A 25,230-nucleotide genomic window follows, 5' to 3' on the forward strand; every position below is an offset into this window, starting at 1 on the left:
ATCACAGCTATCTAATTCTAGAACATTTTCATCTCCCCAAGAAGATATCCTGTACCCATTAACAGTCACTGTCCATTCTCTCCTCCTCCAGCCTCTAGTAACCACTAATCTACCTTCTGTCTCTATGAATTTGCCTAATCTGGACATTTCCTATAAATGGAACCATACAATATGTAGTCATTTGTGTCTGGCTGCGTTCACTTGGCATATTTTTTTTAAGGGTCATCCATGTTGTAGCACAGATAAGTATCTCATTCTTTTTCCTTGTGTAATAATATTCCATTGTATGGATATATTGCTTTTTATTTACCCATTCATCAGTTGGTGGACATTTGGATTATTTCCACTTTTTGGTTGTTATGAATAATGCTGTTACGAACACTTGTGTACGTGTTTTTGTGTGAATGTATATTTTTGTTTCTCTTGGGTTGAATTGCTGGGTCATATGGTCACTCTGTTTAAACTTTTGATGAACTGCAAAGCTCATTTCCAAAGGAGCTGCACCACTGTACTTTCCCACTAGCAGTGGTGTAACTTTTTGTCAACATCTTCACCAACACATGTCATTATCGTCATCTGTCTTCTTTACTGTAGCCACCCTAACAGGTGCAAAGTGGTTTTGACTTGCATTTCCCATATAGCTAATGATGTTGAGCATCTTTTCACATGCTCATAGGCCATTTGTATACCTTCCCTGGAGACATATCTATTCTGATCCTTTGCCCATTTTTTAAATAAGGTCATTGGTCTTAATTACTGAGTTGTAAAAGTTCTAGATACAAGTCCTTATCAGATACAAGTCCTTTATCAGATTTGCAAAATTTTTCTCCCATTCTGTGGGCTGCCTTTTCAGTTTCTTGATGGTGTCCTTTGAAGCACAAGTTTTTTATTTTGATGATGTTCAGTTTATCTTTTTTTTTTTTTTTTTTGTCACTTGTGGTTTTGGTGTCAATCTAAGAAACCAATACCTAATCCAAGCTCACAAAGATCTACCCCTATGTTTCCTTCTAAGAGTTTTATAGTTTTAGCTCTTACATTTAGGTCTTTGTACCACTTTGAGTTAATTTTTGTATATGGCGAGAGGTAGGGGTTCAATTTCATTATTTTGCATATGGATATTCAGCTGTCCCAGCATCACTAGTTGAAAAGATTATTCTTTGAATAATGATCTTGTTACCTTGTGGAAAATCAATTGACTATCTATGTATGGGTTGATTTCTGAACTCTCAATCATATTCCATTGATCTATACGTCTGTCCTTATGTCAGTACCACAATGTCTTAATTACTACAGCTTTGTAGTAAGTTTTGAAATAAGGAAGTGGAAGTACAACAACTTTGTTCTTTTTTAAGGTTGTTTTGGCTATTCTGGGTCCCTTATGTTCCCATATGAATTTTAAGATCAACTTGTCAATTTATGCAAAAAAGTCAGCTGGGATATTGATAGGGATTGTGTTGAATGTGGAAAAAGATGGACATTTTTTAGTGTATTAAAATAAAAAATATTGCTAGGCCAAAAGTACCTTAAGAAAAGTAAAAAGATAAATAATAAACTGTGAAAAAATATATGCAAGTGATATCACCAATAAAGGGTAGATTAGATATCCTTAAAAATAGAGAAGAAAAAAAAATAACATCATAGAAACATTAGCTAGAGATAGGAATAGATAGTTCATAGAGAAAAAAAATCCAAATGGCTCCTAATTACATAATAAGTTGCTCAGCCTTATGAAAAATAGGAAAAACGTAAATTAGAACCACACTGATAAACCATTTTTCATCTATCAGATTGGCAAAAATCCAAGTTAGTCAACATTCTTTATTGGTAGGCTGGAAGGCAAACAGGTACTATCATATTGCAGGAATGAAAAATGACATAACTTGTATGCAGAGGAATTTGGCAACATATAGTAAAATTTCATGTGCATTTTTCCTTTGATCTAGCAAGCTGAATTACAGGATTTTTTTGAAAAAAAATTTTTGATACATTGCCCTCCCCGCCCCCAAAATGTATGAACAAGGCTATTCACTGTAGCACTATTTGCAATAGCAAAATACTGAAAATACTCTAAATGTCTATCTACAGAGAATTGATTGAATCAACAATGGTTCAGCCATAGAATGGGATACTATATAGCTGTAAAAAGGAATCAGGATCCAATATATAGACAACCTCAAAGAAACCACAAGGAAGCTTCTAGAGTTTAGAAATTAGCAAAGTTGCAGGGTGAGAAGTCAACGCAAAAAAATAATAATAATAATCTGTTGAGTTTCTATACACCAGCAATGAGCAATCTGAAAAGAAAATTTAAAAAAAATCCATTTACAATAGCATCTAAAAGAATAAAATACCTAGGAATAAATTTAATCAGGGATGTGAAAGACTTACATGATGAAAACTATAAAACAATGCTGAAAGAGATTAAAGAAGACCTAAATAAATGGAAAGACATTCCATGTTCATAGATTGAGACTTAACATTGTTAAGAAATCGGTACAATCCAAAACAATCTATAGATTCAACACAATCCTGATCAAAATTCCAAGTCTTCTTTGTCACAAAAACCCATTGCCGTTGAGTCAATTCCGACTCGTAGCGACTCTGTAAAACAGAGTAGAACTGCTCCATATGGTTTCCAAGGGGCGGGTGGTGGATTCAAACTGCTGGCCTTTTTGGTTAGCAGCCAAGCTCTTAACCACTGTGTTCCCAGTCTTCTTTGCAGAAAAGGGAAAACTAGTCCTCAACTTTATATGGAACTGCAAGGGGCCCTGAAGAGTCAAAGCAATCTTGAAGAACAGCAAAGCAAGAGGACTCACACTTCCCAACTTCAAAACATACTATAAATCTACAGTAATCAAAGCAGTCTGGTACTGGTATAATAATAGATATATAGACTAACGAAACAGAATTGAGAATACAGAAACAAGCCTATACAGTCACAGTTAATTGATTTTTGACAAGGGTGATAAGTCCATTCAGTGAGGAAAGACTCATCTCTTTCATAAATGGTGCTGGGACAACTGAATATTCACATGAAAACAATGAAGCTGGACTTATACCTCATCTGTAACCCATTGCGGTCAAGTCAATTCTGACTCATAGCGACCCTACAGGACGTAGTAGAACTGCCCCACAGAGCTTCCAAGGAGCACCTGGTGGATTCGAACTGTCAACCTTTTGGCTAGCAGCCGTAGAAATTAACCACTATGCCACCAGGGTTCCCTATACCTCATACCATATACAAATAATTAACTCAAAATGGATAAAGCCTCTAAATGTAAGAGCTACCATAAAACTCCTAGAAGAAAACATATGGGTAAGGTTTTGGGACCTAGTTCTTAATAATGGATTCTTAGATGAGATATTAAAGCACTAGCAACAAAAGAAAAAATAGATAAATTAGACTTCATCAACATGAAAACCTTTTGAACAACAAAGGACTGTAACAACAAAGTGAAGAGACAACCTACATACTGGAAGAAAATTTTGGGGAACTATGTATCAGTTAAGAGCTACAGCTGCTAACCAAAAGGTCAGCAGTTCAAATCCACTAGCCACCCCTTGGAAACCCACGGGGCAGTTTTACTCTGTTCTATAAGGTCGCTATGAGTAGGAATCCACTTGACGGCAAAGGGTTATATATTGGATAAGGTTTAATATCCAGAATATATAAAGAACTCCTAGAACTTAACAACACAGACAAACAACCCAATCGAAAAATGGGCAAAGGATTTGAATAGACATTTCACTGAAGAAGATATACAAATAGTCAACACGCACATTTAAAAGAATATGTAAATCAAAACCACAATGAGATATCACTTCACTCCCACTATGATGGTTGTCTTCAACGGAATTATGTCCCCCAAAAAATGCGTGTATCAATTTGGCTGAGCCATGATTCCTGGTACTGTGTGATTTTCCTATATGTTATAAATCCTGCCTCTATGATGTTAATGAGGGAGGATGGGTGGCAGTTGTGTTAGTAAGGCAGGACTCAATCTACAAGATTGGATTGTGTCCTAAGGCAATCTCTTGAGATATAAAAGACAGAAGTGAGCAGAGAGACAGAGGGACTTCATATTACCAAGAAAGCACTGCCAGGAGCAGAGTGCATCCTTTGGACGTGGGGTCCCTGTGCTGAGAAGCTCCTAGTCCAGGGGAACACTGATGAGAAGAAGGCTGACAGGGAGAGAAAGCCTTCCCCTGGAGCTGATGCCCTGAATTTGGACTTTCAGCCTACTTGACTGTGAGAAAATAAACTTCTCTTTGTTAAAGCCATCCGCTTGGTATTCCTGTTATAGCAGCACTAGATGACTAAGACAGAATTTTAAGATAAAAAACAAAGAAACCAACAAACAGAAAACAACAAACGTTGGCAAGGATGTGGACAAATCAGAACCCTTCTACATTGCTGGAGGGAATGCAAAATGATACAGCCACTGTGGAAAACAGTTTGGCAGTTCCTCAAAAAAGTTAAACATAGAGCTACCATAACCTACTGCCATTGAGTCAATTCCGACTCATAGTGACCCTACAGAGCTACCATAATACCCAGCAATTCCACTCCTAGGTATATTCCCAAGAGACTTAAAAGCCGTGACGCAAACCCATATGTACACCAATATTCACTGCAGCACTACTCACAATAGCTGTAAGGTATAAACAACCAAAATGTTCATCAACAGATGAATGGATAAACAAAATGTGGTCTAGATACACAATGGACTATTACTCAGCCATAAAGAGAAATTAAGTTTTAACACATGCTACAACATGGATAGACCTTGAAAATATTATGCTGAAATAAATTCGTCACAAAAGGACAAATATTTTATGATCCCACTTACATGAAATATATAGAATATGCAAATGTATAGAGACAAAAGTTTATTAGTGGTTTCTGGGGGTGGGAGGGTGAGGGAAAGAGGGAGTCATTCTGTTAGGGGTGATGGAAAAATTTGGAAATGAATAATGGTGATGGTTGCACAAGATAATAAACATGATTAATGTCACTGAACTGTACACATGAAAAATGTTGAAATGGCAAATGTTTTGTTTTATATATATATGTATGTGTGTCTATAGATACATATATTTACCACAATAAAAATGTTTATTTAAAATAGAAATGAAACAGAAACAAATTAATAGTATTAATTGAATGTGACAAAATGCTTTTTTGCTGAACCTAAACCTGACATTGATGCTGTAGGATCTTTCAGATTTGCTACCATGTGTTCAATAGTCCAACTATTTTTTTCTCTATTAAAGTGCAGTCATGTGCCACATAACGTCCGTTCAGGCAACGTCCAACTGCATATACATCCATGGTCCCATAAGGTCATAATAGATTTCAGAAATCCCAATCGGAGAATGAAACGTAGCGGATTTAGGCATGCCACACTAGACAATCACGACGATCCTGAAAAACAAAGAAAAAATTCTCCAAGCTGCTAAAAGATCAGCTCCACTAACAGCTGGGAGGCTAATGAAAATGTGAGAGGGATCTGTATCAGATACGGAGAAATTGCTAATGACATGGATTTAGGACCCAACACAAAAGCAAGTCCCTCTCAGGACATTGATGATCACTGCTAAGGTATGAAGCTGGATCGAGATGCTTAAAGAAAAAGCAGGACTAGACTATAATATCGAGTTTGGTGCTAGCTCTAGGTGGTTCAAGCGCTTCAAATGTTTTTCATTGCATACTGTGAAAGTGAGCGGTGAGTCCGTGAGTGCTGATGTGAAGGCAGCAGAAGAATTTGTTGAAATAAACTAACTGGAGAGGAAGGTTATTTGCCCCAGAAAAATTTTAATATAGAAGAAACCTCCTAATTCTGGAAGCGAATGCCTGGAACGACCTTCATCCATAATATGGTGTTTGCACAACATCCAAATCACGTAACATCCTATTTCACAGAATGCATTGTGGACGTAAGTGACACACGACTGTACTTCAAAAACTGGGTGGAGGGAAGGGAGGAATCTCTAAATAATGAAAATAAATGTAAACCAAGTAACCTGTTTTATCCAGGTCCAGTTGGTAACATTATCACAGAGATCTATTTCAAGTGATATTAAAACATATGTTATAGATTGAAGTGTGTTCCCCAAACATATGTGTTGTAAATCCCAACCGCTATACCTGAGCCCTGGTGGTGCCAATGGGTTAAGCACTTGCCTGCTAACCGAAAGGTCGGCCACTCACTCACTGCTCTGTGGGAAAAAGATGTGGCCAGTCCACTTCCTTAAAGATTTCAGCCTTGGAAACCCTAAGAGGCAGTTCTACTCTGTCCTGAAGGATCGCTATGAGTCAGAATCAACTCAATGGCAATGGGTTTAGGGTTTATACCTATGATTATAATCCCATTTGGGAATGGGTTTTCTTTGTTATGTTAATGAGGCATATTAGTGTAGGGTATGTATTGAGTCACTCTCTTGAGATATAAAAGAAGTAGATAAAGCAAGCAGAGATGGGAGAAGATAGAAACCGTGCCGGGTAAAGATCACCAACGAGCCAAGGAACAGAAGAAGAGACAAGGATCTTCCCCCAGAGTCAACAGAGAGAGGAAGCCTTCATCTAGAGCCAAAGCCCTGAATTTAGGCTTTGAGTCTCCTAAACTGTGAGAAAATATATTCATATTTGTTAAAGCCACCCACTTGCGATTTCTGATATAGCAGCACTAGATAAATAAGATACATAGTAATTGGACTATACATTCCTGGCAGGATATAACCTAATGACAAAAGAGAACTACAATGAAAGGTTATACTGTGTTTCTTTTTTTTTCATTTTTTTCAGTTGTCATATTTTTGATGGGTAGTGTTGGCATTGCTATTCTGAGACTGTTGTGAGTGGACTGTGAGATGAATCAAACAAGTAATTATTTTGGCATCATTGAGAACAAAGATTTTTAGCATGGTTTAAATGAAATATAGATATATTTCAATGGGGTTAAGTACAACCCTGCAGACCTGAATTTAAATGGCAACATCAGGATGAAGTAATGATATTTGATATCCTTTTAAAAAAATTTTAAAATACATATTTTCTAGGTTTGTCCTCTGAAAAGCCTGGAAGTAATGACCAATTCAGTATCACCGGGACCCTAGTAACCACAGTATGTTTTCTAAACACCATTTCCAACTAAAAGGAAACTTGCTCCTTGGAGAAATGACTGTGTCCAGACTGGGGCAGGAAATGTATGAGCCCGGAATATCTTATCATACCAGACAGGAAGGAAGCTATCAATACATTAAATAGATGAAAACACATCAACTGTGTTTAAATCAATGTGTTGCTACCAGCCGTTCAGTCAGTTCCGACTCATAGCGACCCTATGTACAACAGAACAAAACTCTACCAGGTCCTGCACAATCCTCACAATCATTGCTACGTTTGAGCACACTGTTGTAGCCACTGTGTCAATCCATCTCTTTCAGGGTCATTCTCTTTTTCCCTGACCCTCTATTTTACCAAACATGACGTCCTTCTCCAGGGACTGGTCCCTCCTGATAACATGTCCAAAGTACATGACACGAAATCTCGCCATCCTTGCTTCCAAGACAGACTGACTGTTGCTTCTTCTGGCAGTCCACAGTATGTTTGATATTCTTCACCAATACCACAATTCAAAGGCATCAATTCTTCTTCAGTCTTCCTTATTCATTATCCAGCTTTCACATACATATGATACAATTGAAAATATCATGACTTGGAATAGGACCATCTTAGTCTTCAAAGTGACAGCTTCGCTTTTCAACACTCTAAAGAGGTCTTTTGCAGCAGATCTGCCCAATGCAATACACAGTTTTGATTTCTTTAGTGCTGCTTCCTTGGGTATTGATTGTGGATTCAAGTAAAACGAAATCCTTGACAACTTCGAACTTTCCTCCGTTTATCATGATGTTGCTTATTGGTCTAGTTGTGAGGATTTTTGTTTCCTTTATGTTGAAATGTAATCCATACTAAAGGCTGTAGTCTTTGATCTTCATCAGTAAGTGCTTCAAGTCTTCTTCACTTTCAGCAAGTAAGTTTGTGTCATCATCTGCCTATCGATGGTTGTTAATGAGTCTTCCTCCAATCCTGATGCAGAGTTCTTCTTCATATAGTCCAGATTCTCAGATTATTTGCTCAGTATACAGATTGAATAGGTATGGTGAAAGGATACAACCCTGACACACACCTTTCCTGATTTTAAACATGCAGTATTCCCTTGTTCTGTTCAAACGACTGCCTCTCGGTCTATGTACAGGTTCTGCATGAGTGCAGTTAAGTGTTCTGGATGAGTACATAATGATTTTAAAAAAACTTAATTAATCAACTCTAGAGGACAGTAGGGACCCTGGTGGTTAAGCGTTTGGCTGTTAACCAAAAGGTTGGCAGTTCAAATTCACTAGCTGCTCCTTGGAAACTCTATGGTGCAGTCCTACTCTGTCCTACAGGGTCGCTATGAGTCAGAATCAACTCGATGGCAGTGGGTTTGGTTTTTGGTTTGGGGGATAGCAGGAACCAACTTGTTGTTTTGAAAACTGGTGAACAGTGGGAAATATGATCTGTATGTCACAGTAACTAAATATTTAATGAAGGGAAGTTTCTCTGTACAGAAATAATCCAACTAACAAACGATGAAATGATAGAATACTCCCATTCTGTATCTCCTAATGAATCAGTGCATCTAGGCAATGATCATCACTGGCTGATAACATCTCAAAAGGAGAGACAATCAGACATTAGATATCTCCTGGTGAAATACGTAACACTGCTTATGAAGTTGTTTTGGGAAAAAAAATCAAATCTGAATTTAATCAAACCTCTAGTTCTAACTACAAATTTATAGGAAATATAAAGGAAAGAGGAACAAGTTGAATGATACCATGAGAGTGTAAAGTACAAAATCTAGACTGTAATATTATACAGGATGAACAACCTGGTTTCTTCAACAGAAGACTGTGAAGAAAACAACAAACCGAACATAAAGGCTAAACCTATAGATTATAAGAAAGACAGAGATATAGTAACCAATTGCAACAGACAGAACTTATATGAATTCTGATTCAGGCAAACCATAAAAAATTGCAACTCAGTCAGAGTAAATATGAACATTGATTAAATATGTAATGATATTAAGAAATCATCATTTTTGTGATAAAGGTATTATTATGTCATTATGTTTTTGATGGTTAAGAGTCCTTACCTTTTGGAGATACTTGCTATATGGAAGAGTCAAATCCCACTTCTCTGACACCAAATGTGTTGAACAATCAAAATCAATTTATTATCAATCCTGTCCCTTCTATTCGACTTCTGTGCTAATACCAGTTGCACATGCAACACTTTTTCCTCAGACCCTTGCCACCCAGAGATAGATCAGATCTCACAAACTAAAGAGCACAGTCCTCCAGACTACCAAGTCTGCTCAAAATTTTAGATGCCTGGAAGACCCCAAACACCCTCACTTCTGACATGATGGCTACAAATGTGGGGTTTTCCCACTACCTAGCCATAAACTCAGGAGTCCCCAGGGCCCCCCTCACTGCTGACCTTCTGGCCCCCACTACTCTCTTGCGTTTGATAATTCGCTAGAACAACTCACAAAACTCATTGAAAGTGCTACAGTTTTATTACAACAAAAAGGATATCAATGAAAAGACATACTGGCAAGGTCTGGAAGTATTCCCAACACAGAGCTTCCAGCCCAAAGAGGGACACAATATCCCTCCCACCCTTCCATCAACCAGCGAGCCCATGGAGCTTCTGTGTCCACAGCCTTTACTGGAGCCTGATTATGTAGGCATGATTGATTAAATCAAGCCCCTCCCCACACTCCTTGACGTTGGCTGATATCATATCGTGGTCTTTCTAACCTGGCCAGCCCCCACCTGAGTCACCTTATTATCATAAAACCTCAGGTGCGGTCTGGAGGCCTATAGATAACAAAAAACCCAAACCCACTGCCATCAAGTCAATTCCAGCTCATAGTGATCCTATAGGACAGAGTAGAACTGCCCCATAGGGTTTCCAAGGAGTGGCTGGTGGATTTGAACTGGTGACCTTTTCGTTAGCAGCCGAGCTCTTAACCACTGTGCCACCAGGGCTCTGTAGATAACAAAGGTACCTCAATTACTCAGGAAATTCCAAGGGTTTACAGTTCGTCTCAGGAACCAAAGACAAAGATCAAATTCTTTGGGTAAAGTTAGATTCTTTACCCTACACATGCCAAAATATTTACAGATGAATTGTATGATATACAGGATTTGCTTCGATATAATTTGGCCTGGGTGAGGGAGTAGATGGGGATACAGATGAAAGAGGCTGTCTATGAACTGAAACCTGTTATACTATCTTTTTACTTGTATGTATGTTTAAAATTTTCTAAAATAAAAAGTTAATGATAAAAATAAAGAGATGGGAAGATATATCAGCAGGATACTGAGGAAGAAATGAAGGCAAGAAAGAAGAAAGGAAGGAAGGGGGGAGGGAGTGAAAAAGAGAGAGAAAGAAAGGAAAAAAGGGAGGGAGGGTGGGGGGGGAGAGAGTGGGGGAGGGAAGGAGTAAGAGAGAGGAAGGAAGGAAGGAAAAAAGATGGAAGAAGGAAGAGAGGGAAGGATGGAAGATATATTACCACCAGTTGCTGTTGAGTCAACTCCAACTTATGGCGACTCCATGCGTGTTAGAGTAGAACTGTGCTCCACGAGGTTTTCAGTGGCTGATTTTTTAGAAGCAGACTGCCAGGCCTATTTTCTGAGCACAACTATATAGACTCAAACTTCCAACCTTTAGGTTAGCAACCAAGCATGTTAACCATTTGCACACTGAGGGACTCTGAAGATACATAAGTATAATATTAAATTGCCTTTAATGCAAAAAAGCATCATTAGGTATAAAGACGATCATTATTTGAATGAAACAACTCACCAGGTAGATATGATAGTCTTTAACCTGTTTAGTCTTTACAAATATAGCCTTGAAATATATAAAGTAAAAAATAACATGAGAAAATTCAAAAAATCTGATGGGAGATTTTTAACATTGTTCAAAAATTGATTTATCAGACAGGAAAAAACAGTAAGAATACATAATATTTGAATAACACAGTTAAAAGCTTGAGTTAATGAATATCCTGGGAACACACAGGAAACACTCATAGAATACACGTATTTTTTAAGGATACCTGGTATGTATGAAAAGTTGACCATATATTCAGCCACAGAAAACATCTTAAGAAATATCTTAAAATTGATTTTATATGGACCATTTTATCTCACTTAAAATAATTCTTAAAAATCAAAGATGAACAACAGAAAAGAATGCCTCAAAATCCAAACATTTGGAAATTTTTCAAAAATTACTCCTTTATCGGGGGACATCTAGGTTAACTGGCATAACATAGTTCATAAAGAAAATATTCTACATCTCACTTTGGTGAGTAGTGTCTGGGGTGTTAAAAACTTGCAGGCAGCCATTTAAGATACATTTATTGGTCCTATCCCACTTGGAGTAAAGGAGAATGAAGAAAACCAAAGACACAAGGAAAATACTAGCCCAAAGGGCTAAAGGACCAAATGATCCAGAGTCTCCACCAGCCTAAGACCAGAAGGACTAGATGGTGCCCGGCTACCACCAATGACTGCCCTGACAGGGAACACAACAGAGTCCTGGACAGAGCAGGAGAAAAATGTAGAACAGAATTCAAATTCATGTAAAAAGACCAGACTTAATGGTCTGACAGAGACTGGAGGAACCCCTGAAACTATGGCCCCCAGACTCTGTTAACCCAGAACTGAAACCATTCCCAAAGTCCACTCTTCAGACAAAGATTAGACAGGACTATAAAGCAAAAAATAATACATGTGAGTAATGTGCTTCTTAGTTCAATCAGATATACAAGACTAAATGGGCAGCTCCTGTCCAAAAGCAGGATGAGAAGGCAGGAAGTGATAGAAACTGGCTGAATGGACCCAGGGAACCTGGTGTGGAAAAGAGGAGTGTGCTGTCACATTGTGGGGATTGCAACCAATGTCACAAAACAATATGTGTATACATTTTTTGAATGAGAAATTAACTTGAGCTGTATATTTTCACCTAAGGCACAATAAAAAAAAAATTCTGGTACATACGTCAGAGGAAGGGAACCTGCTGTGTTGGGAAGAACTGGATTCCTGCCTCTGTGTTGGCTAGTGCAGTCCTATCGTGGTAGTCTTTTAATTCTCTGTGTCCATATTTCCTCATCTGTACAATGAGAATACTATCATTCGACCAGTTGGCTTCATCCATACACAGGTCAAAAACAGAATCACATTAATGGTATTCAATATTTAGGTTGTGTGTATAGAAGTGCATTCAGCCTCTGAAGTCTCCTTAAAACCAAACAACAGTCTAGAAACTGCTTTATAATTATGGATCAAAGACAAATCATAACAGAAATTAGAAACCATATAGAACTGAATATAATAAAAATACTACACAGTAGAAGTTGTAGCATGTAAGTAGAATTGTAAATAGAGAGATTTATTGCCTTAAACAGATTAGAAATTGAAAATCAATAAACTAAATATTTTACTCAAGAAACAAAAAATGAATCACAGAATAAACCCAAGGAAAGCAGAAAAAAAGAAACTGGAAAGTAATGAGATCCCAAAAGGGGAACACTAGAGCAAAAGTTACCTTAGAAATACTCATAAAACAGACAAAATGTCTGGCCAGATTGTCTCTAGGATAAAATAGAGTGAAGGAAAAATATTACTGACAAGGCTAAAGTGGATAAAAGTAAGGATGCAATAGAATTTTTTTTTACATCAAAAGAACTAGAACATAAAGAACAACTTTAGGCTAATAAATCAGAAAATAGATAAAATGAAAACATTTTCTAGAAAATACAAATGTCCAAAACTAATTTAAAAAGATAAAACCGAACATACGATTAATGAAATAAAATTGGTAGTTGAATATCTACCCACAAAAAAACACCAGGTATAGATCCTTTCACAGGTGGATTTCCTCCAAATCTTTGAAAACTTTTAACCCTTATATAAACTGTTCCAGAAAAGAGCAAAAGAAGAGGTCCCCAAGTCATTTATGAGACTAGAATGATGTCTTCCTCTACCAGAACAATTCAGTGCAAAAGCCATCAAGTGGAATACAGCAAAATATGTTTGTGGTGGGGAGGGGGCAAAAAGGGCAAAGCTCCCGAATAGGGTGTTAGGAGAGCCCAGTCATGCTAAAGAGGGTGTATGTGCAGATGGTGGGTCAGTGTGGGATGTCAGATCCCCAGTGGGGAGAGGAGGGCATCTGCATGGGAGAGGGTGTGGCAGTCAGCACAGAAGTTAGGTTACTTACAGGGGGATTGATCAAATATGTAAATATTAAAAGGATAATAAGAGTTGTGTTTCTCACTGTTGCAGGAGAGAGTTACAAGTGTAGAAAGAGAGAAAACTGGAAACAAACCCTGTGATACTGGACTGGAATTTGTGGTATCAATGTAACGTTATGGTTATGATGATGGATAGATGGATGGATAGATGATAGATGCATGACAGATAGGCAGGTAGGCAGATAAGTAGACAGGTAGGTAGGTAGATAGACAGACAGTCAGATAGATACAGATATTCCTTAATTCTGCCCATCTAGATGGCTAGAAGCAATGACACTCAGGTAGGCATGAGCAGACCTAGCAACCAGATCTTTATTTCTAAAACTACTCTCTGCCAAAAGGAACCAAAGCTCCTTGAAGAAATGGTGAATTTTAGGTCTGGGGCAGGGAAAGTTCAAGACAGGACTGTATCATGGATTGAATTGTGTCCTCCAAAACTATGTGTCAACTTGGTTAGGCCATGATTCCAGTATTGTGTCGATGTCCTCCATTTTGTGACTGTAATTTTATGTTAAAGAGGATTAGGGTGGGATTGTAACACTCTTACTAAAGTCACATCCCTGACAGTAAATGGAGTTTCCCTCGGGTGTGGCCTGCACCACCTTTTATCTTACAAGAGATAAAAGGAAAAGAAAGGGAGGTGGAGGGGGAGGTCCTCGTACCACCAAGAAAGAAGGACCGGGAGCAGAGAGCGTCCTTTGGACCTGGGGTTCCGGCAAGGAGAAGTTCCTAGTGCAGGGGAAGATTGATGAGAAGGACTTTCCTCCAGGACTAACAGAGAGAAAAAGCCTTCCCCTGGAGCTGATGACACCCTGAATTTGGACTTCTAGCCTACTAGACTGTGAGAAAATAAATTTCTCTTCGTTGAAGTCATCCACTTGAGGTATTTCTGTTACAGCAGCACTAGATAACTACGGCAGACTGGATCATCTTCTTCTGCCAAAAAGTAAGGAAGAGTTCAAAGAATGATGAGCATGTTAAAGACACAAAATACAGCTTTAAAGGGTGCCCACTGGCTAAATCAGGGACATTTGAGCATCAAAATAAATACTGATAGTAACAGATTATAATCCATCCAATAAAATAAGAATTCATAGGTCTACACAGATAAAAAACAGATGAATGAATAAATAGAAAATTTGATGAGGAACATAGTATTTTAAAACTCTCAAAGTATCTTCCCACAAGTTACTTGCTTATTACAAAGGGAAAACGGAAAACTTTACAGTGGCGAGGCATGGCAGAAAATCACCTTAATCAAAGTGACCCAAGTCACAAAGTAGCAGGACAAACTGAAATCATGTGCCACCTGACATGATCCAATAAAAAAATCCAGTGTCACTTCTGTAGGATTCCTGTCAAAGATGCACAACCTGAGTCTGGTCATAAAGAAACATCAGAGAAAATAACAGGTCTGCAATCTTCAAAACAGAGTCCCTGGGTGGTGCAAAGTTAATGTGTTCGGCTGCTAACTGAAAGGTTGGAGGTTCAAGCCCACCCAGAGGTGCCTCAGAAGAAAAGTCTTGCTATCTACTTCCAAAAAATCAGCCATTGAAAACTCTGTGGAGCGTAGTTCTACTCTGACACATGCAGGATGGCCATGAGTCAAAATCAACTTGATGGCTACTGGAGATGGTGGAATCTTCAAGATCACCAACCATCTGTCCGTCTGCTGTCCTGTGGTGGCTTACATGTTGCTGTGGTGCTGGAAGCTATGCCACCTGAATGTCAAATACCAGCAGGGTCACCCATGGTGGATAGGTTTCAGTGGAGCTTCCACACCAGGAAGCTTTATTCCACAGAATAGGTAGAAAGGCCTGGATCTACTTCCGAAAATTAATGAAAACCTTTAAGTTCACAACAGAACACTGTTTGACTCAATTGCTTTGGCAGGATCAAAGGAAGATCCATCGTTGGAGAAGGACATCATGTGTGGTGTAGAGGAGGGCCAACAAGAGCACGGGAGAGCCTCGGTGAGACGGACTGGTACGGTGGCCACAATGATGGACTTGAACATGCCAGCAATCGTGAGGATGACGCAGGACCAGACAGCGTTTTGTTCTGTTGTACATAAAGTCGCCATGAACTGAAGTCCACTCAATGGCAACTAACAATAACATCAGTCTTCAAGTATCAAGATCTTGGAAGTCAAGGAAAGACAGAGGAACTGTTTGCAGATTGAAGAAGATTAAATAAGGATAACTAAATGCAATGTGTGACTCTTAACTGGATTGTTTTGCTCTAAAGGACATTATTGGGACTATTGGTGAAATTTGAATGGGATATGAAAATTAGATGGTAATGATGCATGAATCTTAATGGCTCATTTGATGGCTGTATTGTAGTTATATAGCACAACATCCCTGTTTGTAGACACACTCACTGAAGTATTTAAGGGGTGATAGGGGCATCATGCTGGCAACTTACACTCAAATTGCTCAGGGAAAAAAAAACTTTCTTGCGCTGTACTTGCAACTTTTCTGTGAGTCTGAGATTGTTTCTAAATGCATACATAAATTAGAATAACCTCAAAAACCAGTAAGTATGGTACAATATAGGAAAACTATCTTATAACCTATGACCAAAAAATAAAAAAATAACCCACTGTTTGTCAAGTCGATTCCGACTCATAGCAACCCCATAGGGTTTCCAAGGCTGTAAAGCTTTATGGAAGCAGACGGCCACATCTTTCTCCCTTGGAGTCACTGGTAGTTTGGAATTGCTGACCTTTCAGCTAGCAGTCGAGCACTTTAACCACTGCAAACCAAAGATACAAAATTTAATGTTCTCTCTCTTCCTCTCCCCTTTATATAACTATATATAAACTATTTTTTAATGCATCATCAACAAGAAGAGTTTGTCCCAAGAAATGTAAGAATGGTTAGACATCAGAAAAATATATCAGTGTTATTACACAAAACTACACCCAAAAATACCCCAAATTTACAGAGTAAAGAAAGAAATACCATTTAGTCACATTAGAAGATCAATAAAGAACACAAAAAAAAATTAAGTCATTCATGATATTTCTAAATATCTCTTAGTAAGCTAGAATAATAAGGAAAATTAAATAACGCAATTCAAAGGTACTTATGGGGGGAAAATTAACACCAAATATCACATCTGATGACAAAACTTTACAGTTACTCTCTTTAAAATCAGGACATCCTTGATGCCTATTGTCATCACTTCCTTTCAATAACATATAGTCATGTATTGCTTAATGTCCACAATATGTTCTGTGAAATAGGATGTTACGTGATTTGGACATTGTGCAAACATGCCTAAATTGCAAGCAATAGCATTCACTGATTTTCCACCTTTGTGTTGTTTAATAACCTTTTGTTTCACTTCCAAATCAATACTTCTCCTTTGCCTCTTGCTGCTGCTATCACTAGCACTGATTTTGCTGCATTTGGGAGCCATAATACACTTGACAGTAATATTTTCGAAAGAAAATTAAACAGAAAGATAACGCTACAACACTCAAGAGACATACGCTACATGAGATTAGATGCTACTGCCTACGAGTTGAAGCATACACTGTTACATGGTAAACTCTTTATCTGTAAACGGGGAAAGTTCACATTAAAATAATGATAGGAAGTACAGTACATACACAAGCCAGGAACGTACGCAATTATTATGACTATTGAGACATATGTATTACAAGTTATATATATATATATACTGCACCACTATACACCTGGCAGAGCAACTGCTTTGCATACAAAAGACATGAGATACACGTATTGCGTGCAGGAAGCTGTTATGTTCGCCATGTCCAATTACATCTGTTACATCCTGTTCTCTGATCAGGATTTCTGAACTCTGTTAAAACCTTATGGGACCACAGATGAATATGCGGTTGGATGCTGCCCCAACGGACATTATGTGGCATGTGACTATACTGGCAGTTCCAGCTGATGCAAAAAGACAGTATAAAAATAAAAGGTATAAGAACTGGAAAAGAAGAAATAAAACTTATATTATGATTTTATAGATTAAAATAGCTTGCTACTGGCACATGATAGCAGTAAACCAATTCAGTGTCATATAAAGCCCTGCCATAAATTCATTTATATATGGGACACTGGCATATAACAATGTGGAAAGGATATACTATAAAAAATTAGTGCTAGGTAAACTGGCTATCTGTATGGGAAAAATATAAAAATTATATTTATATCTAAAACCATATACAAAAACATAGTTTAAGAATCTATGTAAATGTAAAAATCAAAATTTTGAACACTTAGAATATTGGAAAATATATTTATAATATCAGTATTGGGGGAATTTTTTAAATCCTACACAAAAAGAATAATTATTAAAAGTAAAACACTGATGACTTTGACACATTAAAATCAAATTATCTGTATGATAAAAAAATGAAAACGTGAGAGAATGTATTTGCACTAGATATAAACAGTCAGTGGATTAATATGTAGAACATATAAAGAAGTCTTACAAATGGATAAAAATATATAAAAGGCTAACAGTCAGGAAAGCAGAGAAAGAACAAACAAGAGTGAATGAAAGATAGGAAGAAAGATTAACCAGTAAGAAATACAAATTAATACCACAATAAATTATCACTACATACCCATCAGAATGATTGAAAATAAGATACTGAAAAAAACAAGTATTCACAAGATAAGGGGTGGAGGTAGGCATAAAAAGGACTCCCTACAGTGCCGATGGAGCCCTGGTGGCACAGTGGTTAAGAGCTCGGCTGCTGACCAAAAAGGTTGGCAGTTCAAATCCACCAGCAACTCCTTGGAAACCCTATGGCTTAGTTCTACTCTGTCCTGTAGTCACTATGAGTGGGAAGTGACTCAACAGCCCCTAACAACAACGTTGGTGGGAGTATAACTTAATATCAGCTGGAGCGCAGTCTGGCAAAGGCCCATGAGTGTTCAGTATTTTCTGGCTGGAGAAACTCTCACGCATGTAACAAAGGAGGTAACGCTGCCTGCAAATAGCAAAAAATGGAAAAGAACCTGTTTAGCCATTAGGGAAAAGATAAACTGTTGGGGTTTTTTTTGTTTGTTTTTTCCATTAAAGAACAATTAAAATGAATGAATCAGAATTACATCTATCCACATGGCTAAATCTCAAAAACATAACGTTGAATGACAAAAGCAAGTTACAAAAGGATACGTACAGTATAACAGCACTTACATTAGTTGTAAAACGCACAAAGTCATACTATGTTCATGGATACATACCTCTGTAGTAAAAGCATAACATTATACAATGGCATGACATCCACAAACTTTTACCTCTGAGAAGGGTAAGAAGGAAAAGACATAGGGCCTGATTTGGCCTGTGATGTTTTATATTTTAAAATCTGAAATAAGTGGTAATTCATTTGATGGTAAATTGTGAACATTTCTATGAGAATAGTGTAGGAGAAGAGAGTTGCCCTGGATATAACAGACAGTGGATGCTGGGTAATGATGATGTCACCATACAGGCGAAATGTGAGTACTAGCGCACACCTGGAGAAGGCAGTCAGTGAGGAAAGGACCAGCAGGCAGGGTGCTCAGCCAGAAGGCAATTTACACACTGAAATAAACTGTGCACCAAGAAGAAACGTCTTCAAGGACCAACGGCACTCCAGCGATGACATACACATAAATCCCAATTCAAGAGAATGAAATGAAATAAAGCACACTACCTACCACATTCCTCCACAGCCACCACATACCCCGCACAAACTCTTCTGCATAGCATTTAGTCCAGTGTTCATCAAGTCCACTTTTTTTAGCAAAAGTATTTACCTAATTCATGGTTAATTTGGAGCCCTGGTGGAGCAGTGGTTAAGCCCTTGGCTGCTAACTGAGAGGTTGGCGGTTCAAACTCACCAGCAGCTCCGAGAGAGAAAGATGTGGCAGTCTGCTTCCTTAAAGATTTACAGCCTTGGAAACCCTATGGGGCAGTTCTACTCTGAGTCACTGTGAGTCAGAATCGAGTCGACAGCAACCGGTTATGAGTTTATGGTTAATTTGCAGCACCTTCTCCCAAAACAATTATATTTATTCACCCACTGAATAAAATTTTTATTGCCTCTCTGTATATAAACGCATTTTGCTAGACACTTTGGAGGATCACAATGAGAGCAGACTATGAACTCTTCCTCTGACTAGAGCCGGAGTTCCCGTCAGGAGACTGCACGAAGTGAAGAGCCATAAGAAGGAGGAGGCCCAGCTGTCCTACCTGGGTCGGCCTGGTCCATTCCCAGTGTTCAAGGTTCTTCTTTATCTCAAGGCCAGGCTGTTAGGATTTTCCTAGGTCCTTTTTCAGAGCCCTGGTGGTGCAGTGGTTAAGAGTTTGGGTACTAACTCAAAGGTTGGCAGTTCAAATCCACCAGTCACTCCTTGGAAAACCTATGGGGCAGTTCTACTCTGTCCTATAGGGTTGCTGAGTTGGAACTGACTCGATGGTAACAGGTTTGGTTTTGGTTTTAATGCTTGAGGTGACTTAGTAAAACTCTGTTCCTTGTTGCAAAAAGAGCCTAAATAGATTGCACTGAACAGGGATTCAAATTTGAGTTCTTGACCTAGCTCTACTCCTAATTCCATGCGTCTCCTCAGGTTTCAGTTTTCACATGTGTAAAGAGATGGCTGGGCTAGGTAATTTCTAAAATCCTTTCCAGCTCTAAAATTCTGTGAATCTATAATGTCTAAGACATTGTTAATAATGATCAAGACACATGGTGACTGCTGTCAATCAGCTCTTAGAGAAGGGTGGTGAACATTTATTGAGCTCGCACTATTAGGCACTTCAAATATACTATTTCATTTAACTCATACAATCACCCCATGAAATACAATAAAACCCGCGAAAGCTGGAACCCATGTAAGGTAGTGTCATAAATTGAATTGTGTCCCCAAAAAATGTCAACTTGCCTAGGTCATGATTCCCAGTACTGTATGATTGTCTACCATTTTATTATCTCATGTGATCTCCCTATGTGTTATAAATTCTATCACTATGTGTAATGAGATGGATTAGTGGCAGTTATACTGATGAGATCTACAAGATTAGACAGTGTCTTAAGCCAATCTCTTTTGAGATATAAAAGACAGAATTGAGCAGAGAGACATGGGGATCTCATATCACTAAGAAACCAGAGCTGGGAGCAGAGCGTGTCCTTTGGACCTGAGGTTCCTGCGCTGAGATGCTCCCAGACCAAGAGAAGATTAATGACAAGGACCTTCCTCCAGAGCCGACAGAGAAAGCCTTCCCCTGGAGCTGACACCCTGAACTTGGACTTGTAGCCTACTAGACCATGAGAGAATAAGTTTCCCTTCATCAAAGCCATCCACTTCCGGTATTTCTGTTATAGCAGCACTAGATAACTAAGATAGGTGGAAACCTGTCATAGAAGGAAAACTCAAATATTTTCCACTAATAAAGAGCAAGAGAAAAGTGGTAAGCTGCACCCTGTCAAAGGCGGAAAACTTGTGAGACCTGGAAAAACAAGGAAGTCACCCATCCAGTTCTGGTTCTCACAGGTTTTGCTTTATTTTCCAGATAAAGAATCTGAGATTCTGAGAGCTTAAAACCTACCCAAACCACCATGCTGGTAAGTTCAAATGAGCCAGAATTCAGACTCCGTTTGTCAGACAACCTCAAGACCCATAACCTTTTCACTATACTACAATGTTACTTCAAAGCCCTGGGGAGATCTTACGTCTAATGTTCCTTCTCACTGCTACATGGGCTGGACTCCTCACTGACCCTATCTTATGCCACCTGTTTGGTTTTCCATAAAACCATAAAATGGAGTCAGACTAGAAGAATAGAGTCATAACTTTTAAATCAGTAATTTCACTTCTAGGAATAGTTTAGACCAAGATAATTAAAAACAAATAAAAACAGCTCCAAAACCCTTTGCCGTCAAGTGGATTCTGACTCATAGCAACCCTACAGGACAGAGAACTGCCCCTTAGGGTTTCCAAGGATCGGCTGGTGCATTTGAACTGCCAATCTTTTGGTTAGCAGCTGAGCTCTTAACCACTGTGCCACCAGTGCTACAGACCAAAAATAAAACGCAAATTTAAAAACAAGGAACAAAGTAACAGCTAAAATCCTCCAGGGCAGGCACTGTGTTACATCTAATTATCACACTAGTACACATGATATATGCATCATCAGGCTCATTTTACAGGTGAGGAAACATCTGTATCCAGGTTAAGTAACCCATTTAAGTTTCTATAGCTAGTTAGAGGTGGGGCCAGGATTTGAACCTAGGCAGGCTGATTCCCAATTAGGGATGGTTAACTATACTATGGTTTTACACAGTTTTTTGTGACCCACAGTGAGAAATGTATTATGCACATTTACACATACTAAAGTGAAACATCTATAATATTCTACTTATGTTACTATATGTAGCACAAACTGTCTTTCATTTGTTTCTTTAAGATGCTGGTTTCCAGCCAAAATTAATTTCTCATAACACATGATTAAAAAAACAAACATTGCTTAACTGCTTCAAAAATAGTTTATTACAATAACTGTAATAGCCAAATAAAAGAAAAAAGATAATATCTAAGTGGAACTTAATGGGCAGCAACACAGCTAGTTAATGACTATGCATATTATATACAAAGAAAAAGTTTTTTCAGAGAAAATACTATATGTACCTTGCTCGGAACCATGCAAAATGCTTAAATACATAAAAAAATATAAAAACAAAATGGTTGTTAAGGTAACAAGGATACAGGCAATTACATTTTAATTTATAATGACTTTTATTTTCCCGTACAAACTGGGGTAAAGAGGCCAGATGATACCTACTGTGTTTTTTTCTTAGCACCAAAGCAATTTACTAATGTGTTCTTTCTTACACGTCTGTTTCAGATCATGGCACAAAGTTTTCCAATTAGTTTTACAAAGCTAGTAACATTTTTTATGCCAAAAAAATACAGACCTAAAACAAAGCAAAGCAAAGCAATCCTTTATAAATGTAGATTTGGAACCAAATAATTTAGCAGAATAAAAAAGTACAAATCTTTGCAAGCATATCCTACAGTTACACATATTTAAGTGTTACAGAAATATGCTCCCCCTTCCCCATCTCTTTAGTCCCAGATCCCTCTCCCAGGAGTCCCTCTGAATCTACCTCGGATTTCACGAGGAGGGGGCTGGGACACTAGGCTGAGGTCTGGCCCTGGCCGCCTCATCTGCCAAAGCCTCACAGTACTGCGCTGGCCAATCCTTGGGGTCTTGGTTATGGACTTTGGCCACAAACTTAAGAACTTTCATCTTGCTAGTTTCCAGGTTGGTTCGTGGGCCCCACTGTAATTCATAGTCTACAGGATCAGTGTGGGGTATGCGTCGGTACTCCAGGTAACGCTGGCGAACAAAGTCTTCGGTAATGAGCTTCTTTGGGTCCCCAAAAATTAAATGCTTCTTTGTAGGGTACACCCCTAACCGTCGCAAAAAGTCCCAGACTTCCGTCTCCTTGACGGTGTTGCCCTTCATAAAGATGAGTCCTAAAACGATCATCAGGAGGCCGGTGGTGGGCGTGCCCTGATCCCCTCTCACCTCAGCATCCTCCTCCACCGGCTCCAGGGTGTTGATCAGGATGTAGGTGTTGCTCTTGGGTTCGAGTTCCACCAGCTTGTACCCGAACACGTACTCGAGGCGCTGGGCGGCGAGTTTGAGGAGGTCAGGGAAGATGTCCTTGTAGTCCCCGATGACGTGTTTCAGGATGTCATTCCGCTTGATCGGAATCTTCTTTTGGTCCTTAATCAGCAAGAACTGCACCAGCTCGGCCACCTTCAGCTCCAGCTGCTTCTGGGACCTGGGCCCCACGGCGGGGGCGGCCTGGGAGGAGCGGGCGCCCGGTGACCGGGTGCCCGGGGCCTCCTGTGAGCCGCCCGCCGCGCGGGAGGTGCTCGGGACCTCGTCGGTGGCGCCGCCCCGCGGGGTCCGGCTCTCTCCGCCGCGGCCGCACTCCCGCTCCCTCTCTGTCGGGGGGCCAGGGCGGCCCCGGACCCTCGGCTTCTGCAACATGCTATCTGGCGGCGGAAGCCAGACGCCAGTTCAAACGCCCGTGGCGGGAGCAGCGCTCCAGTAACCGGCGGTGGCGGGACCGCGACGCGCGCGGTAAGGATTGTGGGTCGGCGCACAGCGCCTCGCGGCGGGCCGGGGCGGGGCCAGAGGGGGCGGAGCGCCGCGTCGGCGGAGTCTGCGCGCTGTGTCGGCGGAGTCTGCGCGCTGCGCTCCGCGCGTCTGCAGGGTAGCGGCGGCGGTTTCTGCGCAGCTTAGGGCCGTCCGCGGCGGAAGCAGTGCCTTTATAATTAAGTTGGTTGTCCTCACCAAACAATACAAATAGAGAACAGGACCAAAAATCCTAAATAACTGTGCTGCTCAATTCGGGACCACACAGATTCAGGCAAGTTCTATAGGCTCTACAGGAAGTATTAAGAACTTTAAAGTCGGGAATAGTTGTGAATGGAAGGAACTCAAAGGTAAATACAGGCGAAAATCAAGGTGAAGACGAAGGTAAGACCACGAAAGGTAACCAAACCCGTTTCGGTCCAGTCGATTCTGACTCATAGCGACCTTACAGAATAGAGTAGAACTGCCCCATAGGGTTTCAAAGAAGTGGCTGGTGGATTCGAACTGGTTAGCAGCCGAGCTCTTAACCACTGCTCCACCAGGGCTCTGTGAAAGGTAAAGGAAAAACATTTATTTTTACATGCGGGCGTAAAAAGAGTGAAAGACCCTGAGGGCTAATTTGCTCAGTGAGGCTCTGACCTCGCCACTCCCTCCGCTGACTCAAGTTTATCCCCTTAATGCCAGCGGTTTGAATCCACCAGCCGCTCCCTGGAAACCCTATGGGGCAGTTCTGCTCTGTCCTATAGGGTTGCTATGAGTTGGAATCGACTCCACGACAACGGGTTTGGTTGAATTATTACCACCAGTTTCTTTCTTTAACGTCCCTAAGAGTCGATTAAGAACAAATGTTTGGTAAAAGTAGGCTTTCCTCGAAAGCAGGAATTTTTCTTTCTTTTCACTCTTTCAATATTCTCTACATTAAACTGCATCAGCTAGACAACTATGACAAAACCACCACACAAAGCCTGTTTCATGAAATGTTTTTGCTTGGTCAACTGAGTTTATCTTTTGAAAAACACATGTTCATGTAAACTGCCTTGGGACCACAACCACAATTTTAGCAGAAATGGGTAAGAAGATAGTACAGAGAAACGTACTCTGTCAAGAGATTACCATTTAATTTGGGCATCACTGATCAAGAAATGCAATAATGTGAATCTCTTAAATTTCATAATAATATACCAGCCTTAGGGCTCAATGAGAAAGAAAAGAGAACCCAGGGGCATCATCCCTCATAATCTATGATGTTTGCGACGTGTATGTATATTTTTTAATTACACAACTCCAATAGCCAAAAATGAGTCATTGCATTAACTCAATCCATCAGCAGTCTGCTCCCGTTACGTATATAGACCTTAGCAATGTGTTCCTTCTCTATTTACTGACTTGCAAAGAAGAAACTGAATTTCCTTCTTTGCCTTTTTGAAGCTACTCTAGAAAGTGGGTAAACTCTGTAAAGAACCAAATCAAACTGAGTTTCTCTTTAATGCAAATATAGTCAATGGAAAGCAGTTCAGAACACATTATTTGAGTAATAACATCAAAACACCACCTTATTAAAATTTCATTAAATGTTAGTAGTATAAAATTTTTGTAATTCAGTATGAAAATGCAATCTGATAAAGGCATTGGAACTGCAATACTAAATGTAAAATGATATTCCATGTTGCGATGCAAATATGCTAAAAATCTGGTAAGCTATGAGTAATAACTT

At 39.3% G+C, this 25,230-nt stretch overlaps 2 protein-coding genes across 2 annotated transcripts in view; both read right to left on the bottom strand.

Moving 5' to 3' along the window:
* ENTREP2 (endosomal transmembrane epsin interactor 2) overlaps nucleotides 1-25,230 on the bottom strand; it is a gene marked incomplete at its 5' end in the record, with an annotated part of 641,425 nt that overhangs the window by 241,064 nt on the left and 375,131 nt on the right. The window lies entirely within an intron of this gene.
* NSMCE3 (NSE3 homolog, SMC5-SMC6 complex component) lies at nucleotides 21,726-23,443 on the bottom strand. The gene has a single exon (XM_012554453.2). The coding sequence runs from the start codon at nucleotides 23,406-23,408 to the stop codon at nucleotides 22,521-22,523; it is 888 nt and encodes a 295-aa protein (XP_012409907.1). The 5' UTR covers nucleotides 23,409-23,443; the 3' UTR covers nucleotides 21,726-22,520.

Source organism: Trichechus manatus, unplaced genomic scaffold, assembly GCF_000243295.1.
Source record: "Trichechus manatus latirostris isolate Lorelei unplaced genomic scaffold, TriManLat1.0 scaffold00019, whole genome shotgun sequence".
NCBI lineage: Eukaryota > Metazoa > Chordata > Mammalia > Sirenia > Trichechidae > Trichechus > Trichechus manatus.